The 20,213-nt window shown below is 33.7% G+C and overlaps 1 protein-coding gene across 1 annotated transcript in view; it reads left to right on the forward strand.

Annotated features, from left to right (window-relative positions):
- Positions 1-19,117, forward strand: part of LNPEP (leucyl and cystinyl aminopeptidase) — a 118,909-nt gene extending 99,792 nt beyond the window's left edge. The window contains exons 14-18 of the mRNA XM_012541125.3: positions 7,483-7,667; positions 7,966-8,127; positions 11,222-11,362; positions 12,011-12,092; positions 13,022-19,117. Of these exons, the coding sequence (XP_012396579.1) occupies positions 7,483-7,667; positions 7,966-8,127; positions 11,222-11,362; positions 12,011-12,092; positions 13,022-13,153 (702 nt within the window). The 3' untranslated portion in view covers positions 13,154-19,117. The remainder of the gene's footprint in view (positions 1-7,482; positions 7,668-7,965; positions 8,128-11,221; positions 11,363-12,010; positions 12,093-13,021) is intronic.
- The last annotated feature ends 1,096 nt before the right edge of the window (positions 19,118-20,213 follow it).

Consider the following 20,213-nt stretch of genomic DNA (forward strand, 5'->3'; position numbering starts at 1 on the left):
TCAAATTGTCCATTAACAAAATGTGAAGGCTAGTAGGCATCTGAGGCTGTATTGAGTTCTAATATTCTATGATCTATAGAGATAAAAGGTACTTTAAAATTCTTGCTTCTCACCAATTTATGACAAATAAACAAAAACTACCAACATAATGAAGAAAATGATCATGCATTTTGAAAACTGAACAGCCCCCATAGTTTCAGAGTGATAGGGGATGTATACATGTTCAGAAAAGGGGAAAAAGGAGGAAAGGCAGGAAGAAAGGCTTTAAAAAACATTTCAGTCATGCTGCTCCTTACACAAATATTCACGTGGTCTGAGACATTATTGATCTGGATCTTCTCTCCAGGAATTCAGGTTTCCATCCAATCGTGTCTACCTAACCCCTTTGCTATCTGCCCATGCTTTTCCATGGAATCCACCAAATGTGCTGGAGGCTTTCCCTCATGGATTCCTGATATTCAAAGGACATCACTGTAGCCTATGGCTCTCCATCTCATGCATTTACCATGTGATCAACCAATTCTCTTTTGTTTAGTTATACATTATTATTATTTTTTTAATTATAGATTTTTATTGACAGAATATATGCATGGGTAATTTTTACAACATTATCCCTTGCATTCACTTCTGTTCCAACTTTTCCCTTCCCTCCATCTCCTCCCATAGATGGCAGGCAGTCTTATACATGTTAAACATGTTAAAGTATATCCTAGATACAATGTATGTGTGCAGATCCATACAGTTCTCTTTGTTGCACAAGAAAAATTGGATTCAGAAGGTAAAAATAACCTGATAAGAATAACAAAGATGCAAGTAGTCCATATTCATTTCCCACTGTTCCTTCTCTGGATGTAGCTGATTCTGTCCATCATTGATCAATTGGAACTGAATTAGATCTTCTCTTTGTCGAAGAAATCCACTTCCATCAGAATAAATCCTCATACATTTTTGTTGTTGAGGTATATAATGATCTCCTGGTTCTGCTCATTTCACTCAGCATCAGTTCATGTAAGTCTTTCCAAGCCTCTCTGTATTGATCCTGCTGGTCATTTCTTACAGAGCATTAATATTCCATAACATTCATATACCATAAATTTACCAACTATTCTCCAATTGATGGGTATCCATTCATTTTCCAGTTTCTAGCCACCACAAAAAGAGCTGCCACAAACATTTTGGCATATACAGGTCCCCTTCCCTTCTTTAATATCTCTTTGGGATATAAGTCCAGTAGTAGCACTGCTGGATCAAAGAGTATGCACAGTTTGATAACTTTGTGGGCATAATTCCAAACTGTTCTCCAGAATCTTTGGATCCTTTCACAACTCCACCAATAATGCATCAGTGTCCCAGTTTTCTGCATCCCCTCCAACATTCTGCATTATCTTTTCCTGTTATCCTAACCAATCTGAGAGGTATGTAGTAGTATCTCAGAGTTGTCTTAATTTGCATTTCTCTGATCAATAGTGATTTGGAACACACTTTCATAAAAGTGGAAATAGTTTCAATTTCATCATCTGAAATGTATCTGTTCATATCCTTTGACCATTTACCAACTGGAGAATGGCTTAATTTCTTAGAAAATTAGAGTCAATTCTCTATATATTTTGGAAATGAGGCCTTTATCAGAATCTTTGATTGTAAAAATGTTTTCCCAGTTTGTTGCTTCCCTTCTAATCTTGTCTATATTAGTTTTCTTTGTTAAAAAAAAAAAAAAAAAAAAAAACTTTTTAACTTGATATAATCAAAATTTTCTATTTTGTGATGAATAATGATTTCTAGTTCTTCTTTGGTCACAAATTCCTCTAATCTCGTTCTTTATGCATAAATCATGAATACATTTCGATCTTATCTTGATGTACAGTGTTAAGTATGGGTCCATGCCTAGTTTCTGCCATACTAGTTTCCAGTTTTCCCAGCGGTTTTTGTCAAATAGTGAATTCTTATCCCAAAAGTTGGGATCTTTGAGTTTGTTAAACACTAGATTGCTATAATTATTGACTATTTTGTTCTGTGAACTTTAATCTATTCCACTGATCAACTAGTCTATTTCTTAGCCAATACCAAATGGTTTTGGTGACTGCTGCTTTAATTTTAGATCAGGTACAGCTAGGCCACCTTCATTTGATTTTTTTTTTTTCATTAGTTCCCTTGAAAGTCTTGATCTTTTGTTCTTTCATATGAATTTTGTTGTTATTTTTTTTAGATCATTAAAATATTTTCTTGGGAGTCTGATTGGTATAGCATTTAGTTGTACATTTTAAAAACATTCTTCCAAAAAAGTTTTTTTGAATTGGATCCCAGGGGATCTGTCTCCTTTGAAATTCATCTGGAGGCGTTTCTGCCTCTAGTTTCCTCAGAGTCTGTTATTTGTTCTTCCCGGTCTCTATGATAGCTAGCTATCTTTTTTTTGTTGTTGTTGTTGTTCATTTTTAAAGGTTGAGGTCTGCTTCTGGGGCACAGGGGAATTGTCCCGAGCTTCCTCTATAGGGTGACATGGGCTTCAGGCTGCCTGGGCTGGGACCAGGAGTGGTGCAGGCTTCCTTCCTGCACTAGACAGACATGGCCAAGTTATGCTGAGCTTCAGGGGCTCACTGTTTCTTCTGTAGTTACATTGGAAGTCTAGTCTGCTGATCCACTGGCCTTACGAACCAGGATAGAGTAGCCAATATTGCTATATTTTGGCTAAAAGCCTCCCACTATATTCCTCTCTCCTCTCCAGGCCCTGCCCAATTGAGGCAGGCCTTCCAAGATATCTCCTGCTGGGAATTTATATTTGTAGGATCCATCACTCCAAAATCCATTCAGAGACTTCTTCTAACAGTGATTATGCAGGAAGCCAGGAAGAGCTCAGGGAAAGTCCTGTCTACTCTCCATCATCTTGGCTCTGACCCTTTTTAAAAAATGATTTAATGATAAAATGATTTAAAATCAAATTTTCAAAAATGATATTTCTTACTCTAGTTCTTCATTGTACTTTATTGGTTATATATACACCAATATAATCGTACCCACCATGCTGCAGTCCATTTTCTTCTGAATGAGACAATTTTATTTCTTCAGAAAATATATAATTATGACCTCTCAGCCATACCAAATCAAAATATTGATATTAAAAATGTAGGCTGTTGGTTTACACAATATTATAAGATTATTAATAAGACTATGCAACTTTCTGTTGACAATTCAGTTTGAGCTTCACCTTCTATATAATTCTAGGTTCAACACATTCATTTCTTGTCTAGACAAGTTTATACATGTATTTATATAAATACACACATACACACATTTCAGTGACTAAGATCTATGTCATCCAACTAACTGCATGAACATAATCTAGACAATCAATATTTGTTATTCCTGCGTGGATAATTAGGTCAAACTTTATAAAATGATTTTGGCTCCCAAGGAAATTGCATTTCTCTAGGATTTGATTCAACCAGCATAATGTCATCAGCAAAATAGCCTCTAGACAGCCTTACCATCTATAAGAAATCTCTCTTTAAATTGAACTCTGCCTTTGATCTTTTCCCTGACATGTTTTTAAAAATCAGAGCCATTAAACACAGTTGTATCCTTTAGCTTTCAAGGAATCTTGCATAATTTTTATTTAAGTAGATATTATACAATTAACCATAGGTGTAAAACTGTTTTCCTTAAACTGATTTAGATTTGATGTGTAGATATTTATATATTTAGTGACAGGTAAGTGGTTCAATGAATAGACAAAGCACTATACCTGGAATGAAGAAGAACAGATTCCAAATTTGGCCTTAGATACTTATAAGCTATATGATCCTGAGCAAGTCACCCAATCCTGTTTGCCTCAGTTTTCCTCATCTGTAAAACGAGAAGGAAATACAAACCACTAAAATATCTTTGTCAAGAAAATTCCAAATGAGTTCACAAAGAATTGGATATGACTGAAACAATTGCATAACAATACTTAAATATATATATATATATATATATGTAGGTATGTATGAGATACCTTGTTGTATGAGAGCCTTTGAGGCAGCTCTTTATCAAATTAAAAGCATTTTTGAATAGCAAACACAAAAGAAACTTATGTTTTCTACATTCTTTCAATGAGCTGTATAGAGTAAAAGTTATGAACTCTATGGAATATTATTGGCAGAAACTTGCCTCTTTCCTACTAGCCCCCTAATTAAGGATGCCTTCAGGGGATATGTGCATATTAATGCATCATTAACAAATTATATGTGTGCATATTGATGCTTCATTAACAATTTATATTGATTGGAAAATAGAACAAAGAACAAATTTACCCTATAGATTGGTCTTATTTTTTGACTTGGCAGTATCGGGTGCTTTTTCCATTATTGTTTTATTCTGATCTTTACTAGTTTCTGAAAATTAATGGCTCAATCTGAAACAAGCTTTTCCATTTTCAGGTTAGTTTATTTTATGATTTAGTGTATTTCCAATGGTTATCCAGTTTTTTCCTTAAATGCTACAGAAGTTTGAATAGTCTGAGTTGATGAAAATTAAAAGGAATTAAAGAGGAGCTTGCCTATTTTGTTGTTGCAAAATGTGTGCTCTTGGCAGAATCTCAGACCACCAAGATGAAGGAAAGAAATTAGAATTTATTTAGCACTTATTATTTGCCAGGCACTATTCTAAGCTCTTTACAGATATTTCATTTGATTCTCACAGCAACCCTGGGAGAAAAGTGCTTTTATTATCCCCATTTTAAGTTGAGAAACCTGAGGCAAACTGTGACTAGTCCAGGTTATAGCTAGTAAGTATCTGAATCCATATTGTAATTTAGGCTTGGCCTTTAACTCCAAGACCAGTGCTTTGTCCACTGTGTTACCTACCTATCTAATCCTTTTCCTTTTAGGCATTATGGAGAGAATTCTGAACTTGGAGTTGGGGAAACCAAGGTTCGGATCTCTCCCCTGAAACAATTATTAGCTTTGTGATCATGAGGAAATTGCTAACTTCAGACTTATCAGCTATTAAAAATAGTTTATGGTTTGAGAAGAATTTCCTACAATAAAATCTACAGGTCCTGTAGATCTGTATATAGTTTTATATATCTACAGATATATATAAAATATACAGATATAAAATCTACAGATCTGTATATAGTTTTATATATAAACCATCTTGTTGGATCATTTTGATATCTTTTAATGTAACTTTTTATTTAATTGTACTTTTTGTCAACTAGAAAAGCATTAATTTTCTCTCTTGCCCCCATTAAAATAAAATTCCTTGGGGAAAAACTCAAAATTCTAATTTTGAATTACGCTTGGTACTTTTGTGCTCAGAGAATCCAAAATTACATCATCGTGTCAGGGTCAGTAACACATATGTATAACATATATACATGGTCAAACAAAGCAAATTCTGACCTTGACCATATCCAAAAATATATGCCTCATTCTGTACTCTCTATCCGGAAGTGGGTGGCGTGTCTTATCATGGAATCATGGTAGGCTACTAGATTGATCAGAGTTCTCTTAAGTCTTTATTTTAGCCAAAAACCTTTATTTTAACCCTGAAATTTTATGCTTCAAGAATGCTTCTTATAAGCAGCAGATTGTTGGCTTTTTGCTATTTCATTCTGCTTTCCTTTATCACATCATTTAAAAAATCATTTTGGGTAGAAGCAAAGGACAGGTAAGAACATGAACACCATTTTTATAGTGTTTTATTCTTCTTTTAAAATTTCATAAATCTACCCTTCCTTCCCTTTTTCAATTCAAATTGGCAAATGGAGAATTAGGCAGAATGATTCCTCTTCATTTGCTTATACAGAAATTTGAGTATTATTATTATTATTTTTTAATATTTTAGCTTTTTATTTACAAGATATATGCATGAGTAATTTTTCAGCATTTACAGTTGCAAAACCTTTTGTTCCAATTTTTCCCCTCCTTCCTCCTTCCCCCTCCCCCAGATGGCAGGTTGACCAATACATATTAAATATGTTGAAGTATAAATTAAATACAATATAAGTATACATGTCTTAACAGTTATTTTGCTGTACAGAAAGAATCAGACTTTGAAATAGTGTACTATTAGCCTGTGAAGGAAATCAAAAATGCAGGTAGACAAAAATAGAGGGATTGGGAATTCTATGTAGTGGTTCATAGTCATCTCCCAGAGTTCTTTCTCTGGGTGTAGCTGGTTCAGTTCATTACTGCTCTATTGGAACTGATTTGGTTCATCTCATTGCTGAAGATGGCCACGTCCATCAGAATTGATCATCATATAGTATTGTTGTTGAAGTATATAATGATCTCCTGGTCCTGGTCATTTCTTATCGAACAATAATATTCCATAATATTCATATACCACAATTTATCCAACCATTCTCCAATTGATGGGCATCCAGTCAGTTTCCAGTTTCTGGCCACTACAAAGAGGGCTGCCACAAATGTTTTTGCACATGTGGGTCCCTTTCCCTTCTTTAAGATCTCTTTGGGATATAAGCCCAGTAGAAACACTGCTGGATCAAAGGGTATGCACAGTTTGATAACTTTTTGAGCATAGTTCCAAATCGCTCTCCAGAATGGCTGGATGTATTCACAATTCCACTAACAATGTATCAATGTCCCAGTTTTCCCACATTCCCTCCAACATTCCACATTATCTTTCTCTGTCATTCTAGCCAATCTGACAGGTGTGTAGTGGTATCTCAGAGTTGTCTTAATTTGCAAGAAACATGAGTATTATAGGGTTTTAAATTATTAGCAATAGAAAGGACCTTAAGAGTTTTGTCTTGTTTCTTTTTCACTTTATACATGAAGAAACTGAGATTCAGATTGTTGCTGTGCCCTGTAATAAGTAGCAGAGACAGGCTTTGAAATGGGATTCTCTGATTCCAGATCAAGTGTTTTTCTATAATCCAGATCTTTACATGCCCTCAGTTATAGACTTTAGAATTGGAAAGGACCTATGACCATCTCTCCTGTCATTCCCCTCTGCTGCTGTTCCACATTGATTTTACTAATACCTGAACACTCAATAGTACATGTATAAAGAAAACAACCATTACTTTTCCATCCTTCCATGTGGTTGGAAGCTGTTGTTGGGGTACAGACCACTTCTGTCATAGTCAACTCATTTGGAGCAGTACAATTCAACAGTGTTAAGATAAACTGTAAAAATACATTTAGCTTAAGGTGTAAAAAAAAAAAAATCAGTTGATATTAACAAAAGTATACATCATGAGCTTGGATTTCCCTTTCCTTTTGAGTGAGCTTTGGTTATAAAGTTTTACTAAGAAATTATTTGCCTAACTTTCATCTACACTGTATGTATCTTTATCAATATTATATAGGTACATGTCTTTCTCATTAGAATATAAGCTCAAGGGCAGAGATTATTTTTGACTTACTTAGTATTCCCAGTATTAGTAGAACAATTGATATATAGTAAAATTTTAAAAAATGATTATTGATTGATGATTTTCCTATTCTTCCCTTTTCCCTTTAATCCTGTCTTTAGAATAGAGTGGCGAAATTACTTCAACAGCACATCCAGCAACAAACTTGGACTGATGAGGGGACCCTGTCAAAGAGAGAACTCCGGTCAATCCTGCTAGACTTTGCCTGCACCCATCATCTAGAGAACTGTACTACACAAGCCATGAAGCTATTTCAAGAATGGGTAGATTCTAAGGGTACTAAAAGGTAATGTATGCGTTTCTATTTACATTTTATTTATTTTTAATTCTTTAAATTTACATTTCTATTACATTTTATCAATGTGTGATTTTTCAAGAAATGTTTAAACTGGTGTCTTTTCTTTGTTTTGTACCTTCCTGCTTTGCCCCCCTCATAGTGCATAATAAAAGTCCCTCTGTCTCCATGTGATACTTGGGATAAGTCTCATTTTCCTGGAACATCCTCTTTCCATGGAAGTCTCAATTTGCTGATTGATCTCTATGTTCTGGTTTCTCATTTGTGCCTTTCTTTCTCTCTCTTTTAGCTTGCCAACTGATGTCATGCCAGTGGTATTCAAAGTGGGAGCAAAAACTGAGGCAGGCTGGACATTTTTGTTTGAAAGATATGGCTCCTCAGAATCAGAATCTGAAAGAAACAAAATCCTTGAAGCTCTTGCCAGCTCAGAGGATGTTCGGAAACTTCACTGGTATGAAATCACCAAAGAATTTTGATTCTTATCCTGCTTATATATATGTTTCCTTTACATTATGAGCTGTTTCTTAACTATGTAACTTGACCCATTTTATACAATGTGCTAAGTATCTTACTAGTGCTTTTAAGATATGCTGAAGATAAAAACTTGGAAAGATTTACATGAACTGATACATAGTGAAGTGAACAGAACCAGGAGAATGTTATTCACAGTAACAGCGATATTGTTCAATGAAGAACTGTGAATGACTTGGCTTTTCTCAGCAATACAGTGATCTAAGATAATTGCAAAGGACTACTGTTGAAGCATACTAGCTGCCTCCAGAGACAGAACTGATGTTGATTGAAACCATGCTATTTTTCACTTTTTATTATTTCTTTTATTAGAATCTTCTTTTACAATATTGCTAATATGAAAATATTTTACATAATTGCACATGGATAATTTATATCTGATTGCTTACCATCTTAGAAAGAGGGGAGGGAAGGACAGAGGGATAAAATTTGGTATTCAAAACTTTAAATAAAAATGTTCAAAAAAAATTTTTTAAAAGATATGCTGAAGGTGTAGGGACTTGTAAGCTCTAGGGTTAGCTTCACATACACGAGCAGAATAGGCAGTCTCCTGTATAGTTAATATTTTGAGATTGCAAGGAGGGGATATACTTTATTTTTTAGCAAAACAGCCCTGCTTACCATTTGTTTTCCATAATATCTCTTGTCTTACCATTAGAGATTTATTCTTTTGAGGTTAAGGCCTCCCTTGCTTAAGTGTCATTTTCTAAAAAGCAAAATACATATAGAATAGGGTGACCCATTATCATATTCTCAAATATTTTCCCTTCTTATTACCCAGGCTTAGAAAATAGGATCTATATTGGGGAAATAAAAGCCAGACTATATTGGAGACTAGGTCCCTGCCAGAGAAGAGTGATTAATATATAGCAATGCTAAAAGCCTGCAGACAAGTAGAGAAAAACTGGAATTTAAGTTAGGAAAGCCTGAATACATCCCCTAACAAAAGCAGTTTTGTGACCTTGAAAATGTCATTTTAATTCTTACATAAAGTAACTTAAGTGAGCCTTAGTTTCTTTATAAAATATCGATAATATGCGATGTACATCACAGCATTTGGAAGGAGGGACAAAAGCATTTATTAAGCACCTACTATGTGCCAGGCAAGGTGTTCAGCACTTCACAAGTATTATCTCATTTGATCCTCAACTAAGGATCAGTTGCATCCTGAGGGTATTACGGGTGGGGAGTTGGTACGCAAGACTACAGAAATGGAACCGAAGTACATGGAATAAGAGAGTTGGAAGGTTGCCAAAAACAGACTTTTTCTGCTTCATAGTTTTGCTTGGGCTGACCCTGGTAATATCTTTAAGGCTTCCTAGTCATCCTTTATGACCTAATCTAATATACAAAAATTTTTCTTGAGTTGAGATGATAACAAAAACAATTTTTCCCCTTTTTTCTGTAAATGAAAAAGTATTTTATTTATTTCAATTACATGTAAAGACAGTTTTCAACATTTATTTTTTAGCAAGATTTTGCATTCCAAATATTTTTCCCTCCATTCCCCAAGACAGCATTGTAGGTCATATATGTACAATCATGTTTAATAGATTTCCATATTAATCCAAAACTTTTTTTTTTAAATTTAAGGTGTCAGCCCTGACACGAAGCAGCTTAGAAAAGCTTGGGGTGTGTGTGTGTGTGTGTGTGTGTGTGTGTGTGTGTGTGTCTGTTACAGAAGTCAAATAGTTTATGATATTTGAATAGGCAATCTTTGTACTCATAAACACAGATTTATTTAAAGAGACTTGGTAGCTCCTATATACTTAGATATTTATTTATAATTCACAAGAGCTGAATAAGGCAATGTTTCTGAATCTAAGTCCTCTATTTGAACTATTCTCCTTATGTTCTACGTCTCAACACAGAAGGTTTCTGTGAGTTGGGTTAAAGAAATCAGAAACCAAGAAAAGGAAGGTGACAAATCTAAAAGAAGTAAACAAGATTTAAAAAAAAAATAAACCTTTTAATTTTCAAAACACATGGACAGATAGTTTTCAACATTCACCTTTGCAAAACCTTGTGTTCCAAAAATTTTTTCGCAGTTCCTTCTCCTACCCCATTCTCTCCCATAAGTAAATAGTCCAATATATGTTAAACATGTGCAGTTCTTCTATACGTATTTCCACAATTATCATGCTGCACAAGAAAAATCGGGTCAAAAAAGTGAAATTACTATATTGTGATCCACATTCAGTCCTTATAGTTCTCTCTCTGGATGTAGATGGCTCTCTCCATCACAGATCTATTGGAATTACCTTGAATCACCTCATTATTGAAAAGAGTCAGGTTCATCAGAGATGATCATCACATAATCTTCTGCTGTGTACAATGTTTTTCTGGTTCTACTCCTTCACTTAGCATCGGTTCATCTAAGTCCAGGTTTTTCTGAAATTACCTCACTCATCATTTTATATAAAATAATAATATTCCATAACATTCATAAATTATAACTTATTCAGCCATTATCCAATTGATGGACATCCATTCAGTTTCTAGTTTCTTGCCACTACAAAAAGGGTTGCCACAAACATTTTTACACATGCGGATCAGGGAGAAGTTTTAAGAAGCTATTTAAGAAACTAAGTTGATAACTATGAAAGAGAAGTCAGGACCTTTAGATACTTGATAGACCTGTAAAAATTTGTCCCAAATTGGTTGTTAAGGAGCTCAGGTTCTAAATTACGCTCTACATTTTGTTATACTTGAAGAATTTATTTTCCTTAGTCCCCATTTCAGATATAGCCATTTGTAAATATCTTGGCTTATATGTAATGCTATTAGTGTTTATCTGGTTGATTTGATCCTTTGAACATTTTAAACTAAAGGCAATTTGAATACTGATGAACAATCATGAGCTAAAAAATTTATACTCATGTTTTTCCCTTAAGTTAAATGCAATTAGTAGGAGACTTTTATCATAATGCCTATCTTAAACTTGGGAATTGTTGACTGAAGAAGAAGTTTAACTGTGAATTATTTAAGTAGGCTAAATCTGTTTTGTTCCTTAGGTTATTGAAAGCTAGTCTTGATGGAGATATCATCCGTTCACAAAAGTTGGCCATCATCATTAAAATTGTTGGCCGAAGTTTTGCTGGACATTTATTGGCATGGGATTTTGTCAAAGAGAATTGGAGTAGGCTTATACAGAAGTAAGTCATTCAGAGAAGTCTGAACTTGAAAGGACTGTGATTTTTTGGTCTATTTAAAAGGTACCCAATTGTTCACAACTTCCAGATAACTAAAATTTAATTTTTTTGATGAACAAAAATGTTTTTGGGAGCAACAATTTTGATCTGTGCCATTTTATTAAAATGCTGCATCTTTAAGTATGAAATAATCATTGTGTTTCTTCCAAGTGTTAATCTTAGATACTTGACTTCATTTCCAAGATTGCAGGTGACATACCTGCATATAGATGATTTACTGGTTAATGTGGTCCTGCCATGCATATTGAAAAAGCTGCTTATTCATACTGACTGTATAAATGAATGATTTAAGAATCTTCTAGCCTGCTTCATAGTACAAATAGTGTTCTGTGTGTTTTGGGAAGGTGCATGTAGATTCTTTGTGGAGGCAAAAATGTAATATTTATATTTTGTCAGGTCTCTGTTGTAGAGGTATATATATATATATATCTGTTGAACTCTTAGAAGTAGGAATTCCATTCCTGTAACTTTAGTATCTGCAGCAGAATCATAATGTTTTCATAAACATTTAATAATAATAGTTTTTGGTAACACTTTTTTTCTTTCTTTTTTTTTTTTTTTTTTTTAATTGTGCTTATATCTCCCTACCAGATTCCATTTAGGATCCTATACCATTCAGAATATTGTTGCTGGCACAACTCATCTGTTTTCAACAAAGACACATTTGTCTGAGGTTAGTGATGTAAAAGGAGATTGACAACTCCTTCCCACTGAGGTGAATCAATATGGTTGAGAATGATGTTGGCTCAAACTCTCATTTACAATCCCTCTTTGTTTTGTCTTCAGAAAACTTGAAATTGAATTCCATGTAGGGTGGTTCTCCCTTTCACTTAGCATGTATTAAGTGCTTTGTATGTATCAGGCCTTAATGCCAAGTATCAGGGATCTAAAGAACAAGTAAAATAAAATGTCTCCCCTCAAGGAACTTCCAGTCCATATGGGTCAGGGAAAAGGAATACATAAGTAAATATAAAATATTTACTAAATAATTTTGGAGGAGAAAATACAAAATGATATATAACTTATGCTATTACTATTACATTAATATTATAAATATTTTAAAATCAAATTATATATCAAAGAGAAATGTAAAATACTTCATTAATACTTGGTAAACAATTACATATTATTATATATTATATAATTGTGCCACATAATCATATATTGTTACATAATATAAAAGGCACAAAGTTCATAGTGTTTTTTGAGGTCCCTTATTGCCTTCCCCACACTTCTCCAGAATTAATAATATTCTAAACTTAAACCACCTTGAACCAAATGTGTAAATACAAATGAACTTGCATATAGAAATACAGTTTTTTTCCCCTAAATGAATTTTGGCTGCTGAGAAGATATTTTCCCTTTATTTTCTTTTACTTTAAAATAAATAAATAAATAAAAGGTTAGAAAAAATAATGTTTTTTCCTTTAAAAAAAATTACTATGTCTATTTAGAAATATTTGGGATTGTAGCCTTTCATCAGCCTCAGGCTTTCCAAATATCTGCCCCTCCACCAGTGCTACTGTGTCTTTCTGGGAGATGAAGAATTCAGATGTATGATTTTATCTTTTTTCTTAAACCATGATCCTGTGAACCCTCCAGGTACAGATGTTCTTTGAAGCCCAATCAGAGACAACGGCAAGACTCCGTTGCGTTCAGGAGGCCATTCAGATCATCCAGTTGAATATCCAGTGGATGGAGAACCACTTAAAAAATCTGCCTTTGTGGCTGTAGAGTCCATGCCATCATCGATTTGTGTTTGACATTCAGAAAGTTTGTGAAATGTTCATCTGTTGTTGCTTTTGCAAAAGCCAGGATGAAACCGGGTATCACTGCAAAGCTGTTTGCACTATTAGGCATTCTAGTGAGCTCAGGGCACGTCCTTTTGATAGTTTGTCTGTGTTTTCTAGAGTGCCTCTGGGTAGGATATAGAATATTTATTATGGAACTGTGTTTACCTGTGTCCACCAAATATTTGCAAGAATATTTAAATTAAGAACATACAAATGAAAAGGGATGGGGAGGTGAGATTCCATTTTGAAACTGGTTTGGGTTTTCAATATTGGAAAAGTATTGACACAGTGAAAAAAGAGAAGAGCTATTATGTAAGCTTTCTTCTTTGCAAAATTCTAATTTATCAGTGTCCCTTAGACCAAGACCTTGTTGCTTTATGGTTACTCTTCAGAATATAAGGCCTAGTAAAACCTCAGAAAGTTTCATAGGGAAGCCAGATAATGAAACATTTAGCTATAGTGAATTAAAGCCAAGTGTTAATGGGTTGGGTTTGGCTTCAAATTATGAGTATGCAACTTTTAAAAAAATTTCATTATAAATAGGATATAGAGCTGTTGTTTGTATTTTTGTCTGCTGAGTAGCCAGGTGCTACAAATCTTAAAAATATCTATTATATATGAAAGCCAAATATCTGGAAAGAATCTAAATTGTTGGGTCTATTTTGATTGTGTGTATGTGTATGTGTGTGTGTGTGTTCATATATTTGGACATGTTTGTTTGTTCACTTACTTTTGGGCAGCCCCTAAAACATTGCCATAGGAAATTACTCCAGGTTGGGTCAGATGTTAATTGTAGTTTAACTTTTTCCTTAACTACTGATTTTTTCCACACAGTTTCCTCCCCTCTCCAAAAACATCTCTAACCAAAACCATTCCCATATACTCCAATATCAGCTCAGCCCACTCCCTAACTTTTGAATTTAGGGACATATCATTAAATAGTATGTTTTATGTTCTGGTAGCACTCATGTCTTTTAAATTTGATTTCCCATTGTCTTAGTTGCCTTAGAGATTAAAGAGATTTTCTTACCAGATTGTCCTCATTGATGTATTTTTATTTGACTTGATGAAGAAGTATTAGTTTATGGTTTTCAGGACATTTTAGAAACCAAAATATTTCATGTGATATTTCACCTTTTACTTGGAAGGAAGAAAAGATGAAGTTTCTTATAAAAATGTTTGACTTTTAATTTTTTTAGTTTCAGAAACAGTACATAATTGAAAACTTCTTTTTCTGTTATTTTAATTAAAGTAACAGTTATTTTTAAGGAAATAGTAAAGCCAAGCCCAGAGCAACTGTGAACTATGCCATTCTGACACTTGCTGTGAGGCTATAGAAGCTGTACCTGAATAATTTGGACTATGCAGACACAGTTCCAGATTTTTATGTTTCACTCCTTAGGAGAAAAGATTCTTCTTCAAATTCTTGGGTTGTTTTTTTTTTTTCCACAATTTGCTTTAAAATAACTTTCTATTTTTTAAAAAAGAGACCTTTGTGTTGCTTTTGAAATGTCCATAGTTGAATGATAGGAAAGGGTACATTTGTCATTTAGTAAGAAAGTTATTAGTCAAATATCAGTTATTTTAACTTATATATGAGATTGTTTATGAAATTATATTTTATTTTGTGTAAAATATTTTTATATTGAATTTAAAAGGAAAACAAGTTACACAATAGCCTTTTTTTTTTTAAAAATTAGGAAATGATAGTTTGTTCTTTTTTCCTAGTGCACTTTCTTTCCCATCACTTATCTCCATCAATTTCAGAATAGAAAATATAATAAATATCCTGACAATCACATTTAAGATACCAGGGTGCCATGTTGAGACTATTGGAAACTTAGGAATTTAGCTTATTTTTATGCTTAGAAAATTAAGGGACAAATTAATTGATATGAGAAAACTTATGATTCTAAATTTGAAAGTCAGTTGACTTTGGAGGATTTTTTAAAATCATATTGTATTACTGAAGTAGTTTATATTTTTCTCCAATATTTCTCAGATTTAGAAATAGAAATTCCTTAGTCACACTTGCCCTTTATTATACTGTTCTACTATATACATATATAATACATTTCCAGTCTCTAAGGCATTTCTTCTTTTGAAATTTACTTTTTCTTTTTAACTGTGGCACTGTAAGTGGAGCCAAATATTCTGTATTAAGCATTATAGAAGAAGAGATTTCTCATGATCCATTTCTGATCTTTTTTTTTTTTTTTTTTCAGATAATGTTTATTTCCATGCCTCGGTTTTGTACTCATTGGGCTAAATACTTGATAGTGTCAGACTTATTCTGAACCCATCCATATGACAACTGTTTTTGAAACTATAGAATGAATCATAAGGATTCAAGATTAATGAGACCTGATAGATAGAGGCATGCTTTTGCATAAACTCACAGATTGATGACTGAAAATTTAATGACTCTTTATACCTTGTACAAATAGGGTTTGGGCACCTAACAGAGTAGAGGATGGTGGAGGAAAATTAATTCATTTTGAAGCAATGAAGCTTAAAAGAGAGAAACAAAAGTATATTGCCCAAAGTGTGTTATTTTCAATATAGAAATAATTGGATGTTTTAGTCTGCAAAGTATTTTGAAACTTCTACCATAAGCTAGTGCCTTTTTGCATTTTATTAAGCTTATTTATAAACTACTTTTAAAAGCTATTGTGGTGTTTGATCATTGTTGAAGAGTTTCATATAGTCCAAGAATCTGTGATAATTCTATCCATCACAGATTCCAACCTACATTCATTTTCCTCCAAATGGTAATTTATTAATATCTATTTTTGTAAATATGGAGAATAAAATGGGAACAGCCTATACAAGTCTTGTTTCCAGAAATTGACTGGATTTAGAATTAGATTGATAAAGAGAACTCATAATTTCAAAGTTTTGAAAATAATATAAAGGAATCTCAAGATAGTAAATATTTGTGAGTTAAGTTAGTCAACAAGCATTTATTAAGCACTGATGGTGCTAATAGCCTATTGAGAATAGGACCCATAGAATAAGTTTTTGAAAGCACGAAGCCTAGGATTATGCCACAAAGAACTGTAATCTATAGCCAAACTATTGCACATTCAGAGCACTTAAATAGATATATTTTTCATGTGAATATTGCAGAATTATATCCCTTTTATAAGATGAATTATTTTTAAGGACTGTTGTAACTATTTGACCTCGGTTTTTAGAGCTCCCTTAAGAATTGAAATCCTGTGCACTGTATCTTTTTTCTCCCCCCAGCCCCAGATGCTTTTATTTTTTCCTAAGGTGTATTTGTTATGGGATATGTGTTTTTCTTTTTTTTCCCTCCAAATGTATGTAGTCATGCATGTTACACATGCATCCATAATTTGGTTTTGCTACTTTTTTCAGTCATTTTTTCCCCAGGTACTAGTTAATCTGCAGCAGTCCATATAGATGGCTATGTTTATCTAATGACTACAAATGTACTTGACAATTTCCAGTATACTTCTATTGTAAGCAGCCCAGGACTCTCTCTAGTTTTCTTTGCTTTAGGCTGGATCTTTGTCCCTTGGCTTAAAGTTGCATCAGTGTGGTGGCCTTGTTAATGGTAGCAGATGTGGAGTAAATGAGATGACTGACTGTTTAGAAAAGAAGGAAGGGAGATGTTACAGACTTCTTATGGAAACAAATTATATCCATCATTACTTGTGATGAATAAAAGATATTGAAAACTCAGTAAAGCAAATTTTTAGAAGGACATAGATTAGGGTGGGCAGGAAAAAAAGCTTAGAGAAGATTAACTTGCCAGTTATATAAAAATAAAACTGTGTATGGTCCTATAAAATAATATCATTGACTGTAAGAAGGACTCAGTTAAGGGATTATAAAAACTTAGCCTATCTGAAAATTGTTAGAATTGTGAGAAATCTGTAGAATGCCATTCTAGTTGTTTCAGTAACATTGTGAGTATGTGCTTAGTAAGTACTGTTAGTCAACAATATTTACTAAGGACCTACTATGTGCCTAGGTATTGTGCTCACTCATTTGGTCACAAAAAAAGGTCAAAGATATTTTTTCTTTTTTGAGGAGCTCACAGTCTTATTGAAAGACATGTCTGTGTGCAAACAAGCTTCATGTAGGATAAATTGGAGATAATCAAGAGAGGGAAAGTACTAGCATGAAGAGGAATCAGGAAAGGCTTCTAGAAAGTTCAATTTTAGCTGGGACTTCAGGAAAGCCAGGAGATAGAAAGGGAGAGAATTCCAGTCATAAGGGATAGCCAGTGAAAAATAAATGGAGGGTGTAGTATGAAGAACAGCAAGGAGGCTAGTGTTATTGGACTTCAGAGCATTGGGCATGAGGGATGGAATAAGATATAAGGTGTAAGAGGTACTAATTATGAAGGGTTTTGATTACCAGAGTATTTAATATTTTATCTCAAAGGTGATAGGGAGTCACTGGAGTTTATCCAATGAAAGGCTAACATGGTTAGCCTTGCAGTGAGTGAACAATGACCTGAAGTGTCTAGTTCTAAGATGATGAGGGTCTATACTGGAATATAGCACATTGGGTGATGTTTTCGAATTTGTGTTCCTACATTGTGGTCAATACACATATGGGTACCACATCAAATGTGATGTTAGTAGATTTTTCTCCTTTGTGTCTATGTGCTAGGGATTTCACCCATGCCTCCAAACCTGATTTATGACCTCTTCTTTGTCATTAGATGTTTTCCATTAGATAGAACATTCCTTTTTCTGATATAATTCTTGCTGTTGCCTGTCTTAGAGGATATTATCTCTGAAATGTAAAATAAGACTGCCTCATTAACGTACATTTTTGTATGCTTTTCATGTATCCATAGACTAGTATGTTAGCTTTCAGCATTCTAGTATCATATTTCACAGTTGCTTCATCTGCCACATGGTAAATGTTACTGTTCCACATTTGGCTATATCAAAGGAAATGAATGTGTAAACATTTTAATAGCATCTTAACATAATTTGTTTTTACTGCTATTTATTAAGATGCTACTCTGTCCTAAAGGTTTGTATTACTTTATTTTTTTCCCCCAAAGGGCATTGACTTCAGGAATGCCATATAATTTCGAGGAAAGTTGCAAACAAATGTTATTTTCCATATTAAACTCTCAGGTTATATTGTTGAAAAATTAGTTTATTTTTTGCTGTTACTTAAATCTGCTGCTGTAGTAGAAATATAGAAGTTTATATGTGATCATAAATAAGGGAGAACGGGCACCTTTTTTGAGTTAGTCATGCTGGTGATTTAGTAAGTTCTTTATGGTTCTCAATCTAAAATATTTACTTCAAAAAGAATCAGTTTTGGCCTGATTGAATAAAATGCTCCAGAAGTTGCACTGAAAGAAACAAACCATCGATAAAATATATAATATATGTGTGTATGTATATATGAGAATATATAAAATGATATTACAAATGGAGCATTTGCATCAACTTACTAAACTCACATTGAGAGAAAACTAAGTCCTATAACTAAGTCTTAGTCCAACTAAGTTTTGATAAAGCCAAGTACTGTAGCTATAAAGAAAAGTAGCTTTCAAGTACTTTGGGAATTCATAACTTAGAAACTTGTAAAGGAATAAATAACACTTTTGTATTTTAATGCCTTTAGACATATACAATACAAATCTTGTGTCTATGCTTTGACCAGCGGAATTCTAAGCTTGTATCATAACTTGCTTTTAGGTGGGAGATTTTTGAAAATAGGATGTATATATGATATTGTATATGCAAATGTGTTTAGTTTCACTTGTAAAGGGGGGGAAAAGGCTTATTTTCTTTACACTTCAATAAATGGTTTTGCATATTACCGGCACTGACTGAAAGGCATGTGTAACTGCATACACTGTTGCTTTTTTTGTGAAATGAAAATAAATATTTAAATACAAGGATTGTCTGGACCATTTGTTTGAGTGTGAAATTTTACATTTCTTAAAAAGCATCTCTCTGTATACAAATAGATAAAAATTTTTCTAGTGTAGGAATCATTGCTTTTCATTCTCATTTATAAGTATTCTCACCTCAAGGATACTGAGTATGATCGATCCAATACCAGATAAACAGGATTTTTAATGCATATTGACTCATTATTTTAAAAATTGCCTGAGGACAATAACTGACTCATGTGACCTTCTGAAAGGGTCAAAATCACAGTTTTAGATCTGAAAGAGATTCAGTCCTACCTATGACAACATTGCTAAATCAGAGTAGGACTTAAACCTTTGTGAAAAATTGTAATCCACTTTTCCAGGAAGGTAGGAGTCAATTCTGACTTAGCAATGTTGTTTAGATCAAAGAGATTGCTTCCTTAGATAGACTGGCAACATATATTTATTAATTACTTAGTATGTGCCGGTCGTTGTATTAATCACTAGAGCTACAAATACAAGTTAAAAAACATTCCCTGCTTTCAAAACATTTACCCTTTCTAATGGAGAATTAACCAAAAGGAAAAATTAGATGTGAAGAGGGCATATTATCAAAGTCTGAAAAATCGGGAGCACAGCTGGGAGGAGGATGAAACGCGGCTACCTGGACCCACCCCAAAATGCCCAGGAAGAACTCACTAGTGGGAGAGAGGGTCAGCATAGGAGAGGAATGAATGTTACCTGTCCCAGACTCAGAGAAGTCCCAGGATAAAAAATAACTGAGGCAAGGTGGGAGAATCGGGAACAGAGGCAGGTGAGGCATGAAGGTCAGCCAACAAACCTTTATTAATCACCTAATGAGTCTAGATACTTTGCTAAGCACTGGGGATGCAAAGGCAACAGTCCCTACTCAGGGAGCCTTTCTAATAGGGCGGACCATATGCTAACAACAATGTATAAACAAGCTCTGTATGGCATAAATAGGGAAATTATCAATAGAGGGAAGTACAAGCGGAGAAAATCACATCTATTCAGAGTTGTGAGGATCAAATGAGATAATATTTGGAAAAGGGCTTAGCACAATGTTGCTATATAAATGCCTATTCCCTTCTCTTTCCCC

This window comes from Sarcophilus harrisii, chromosome 1, assembly GCF_902635505.1.
Source record: "Sarcophilus harrisii chromosome 1, mSarHar1.11, whole genome shotgun sequence".
Classification (NCBI taxonomy): domain Eukaryota; kingdom Metazoa; phylum Chordata; class Mammalia; order Dasyuromorphia; family Dasyuridae; genus Sarcophilus; species Sarcophilus harrisii.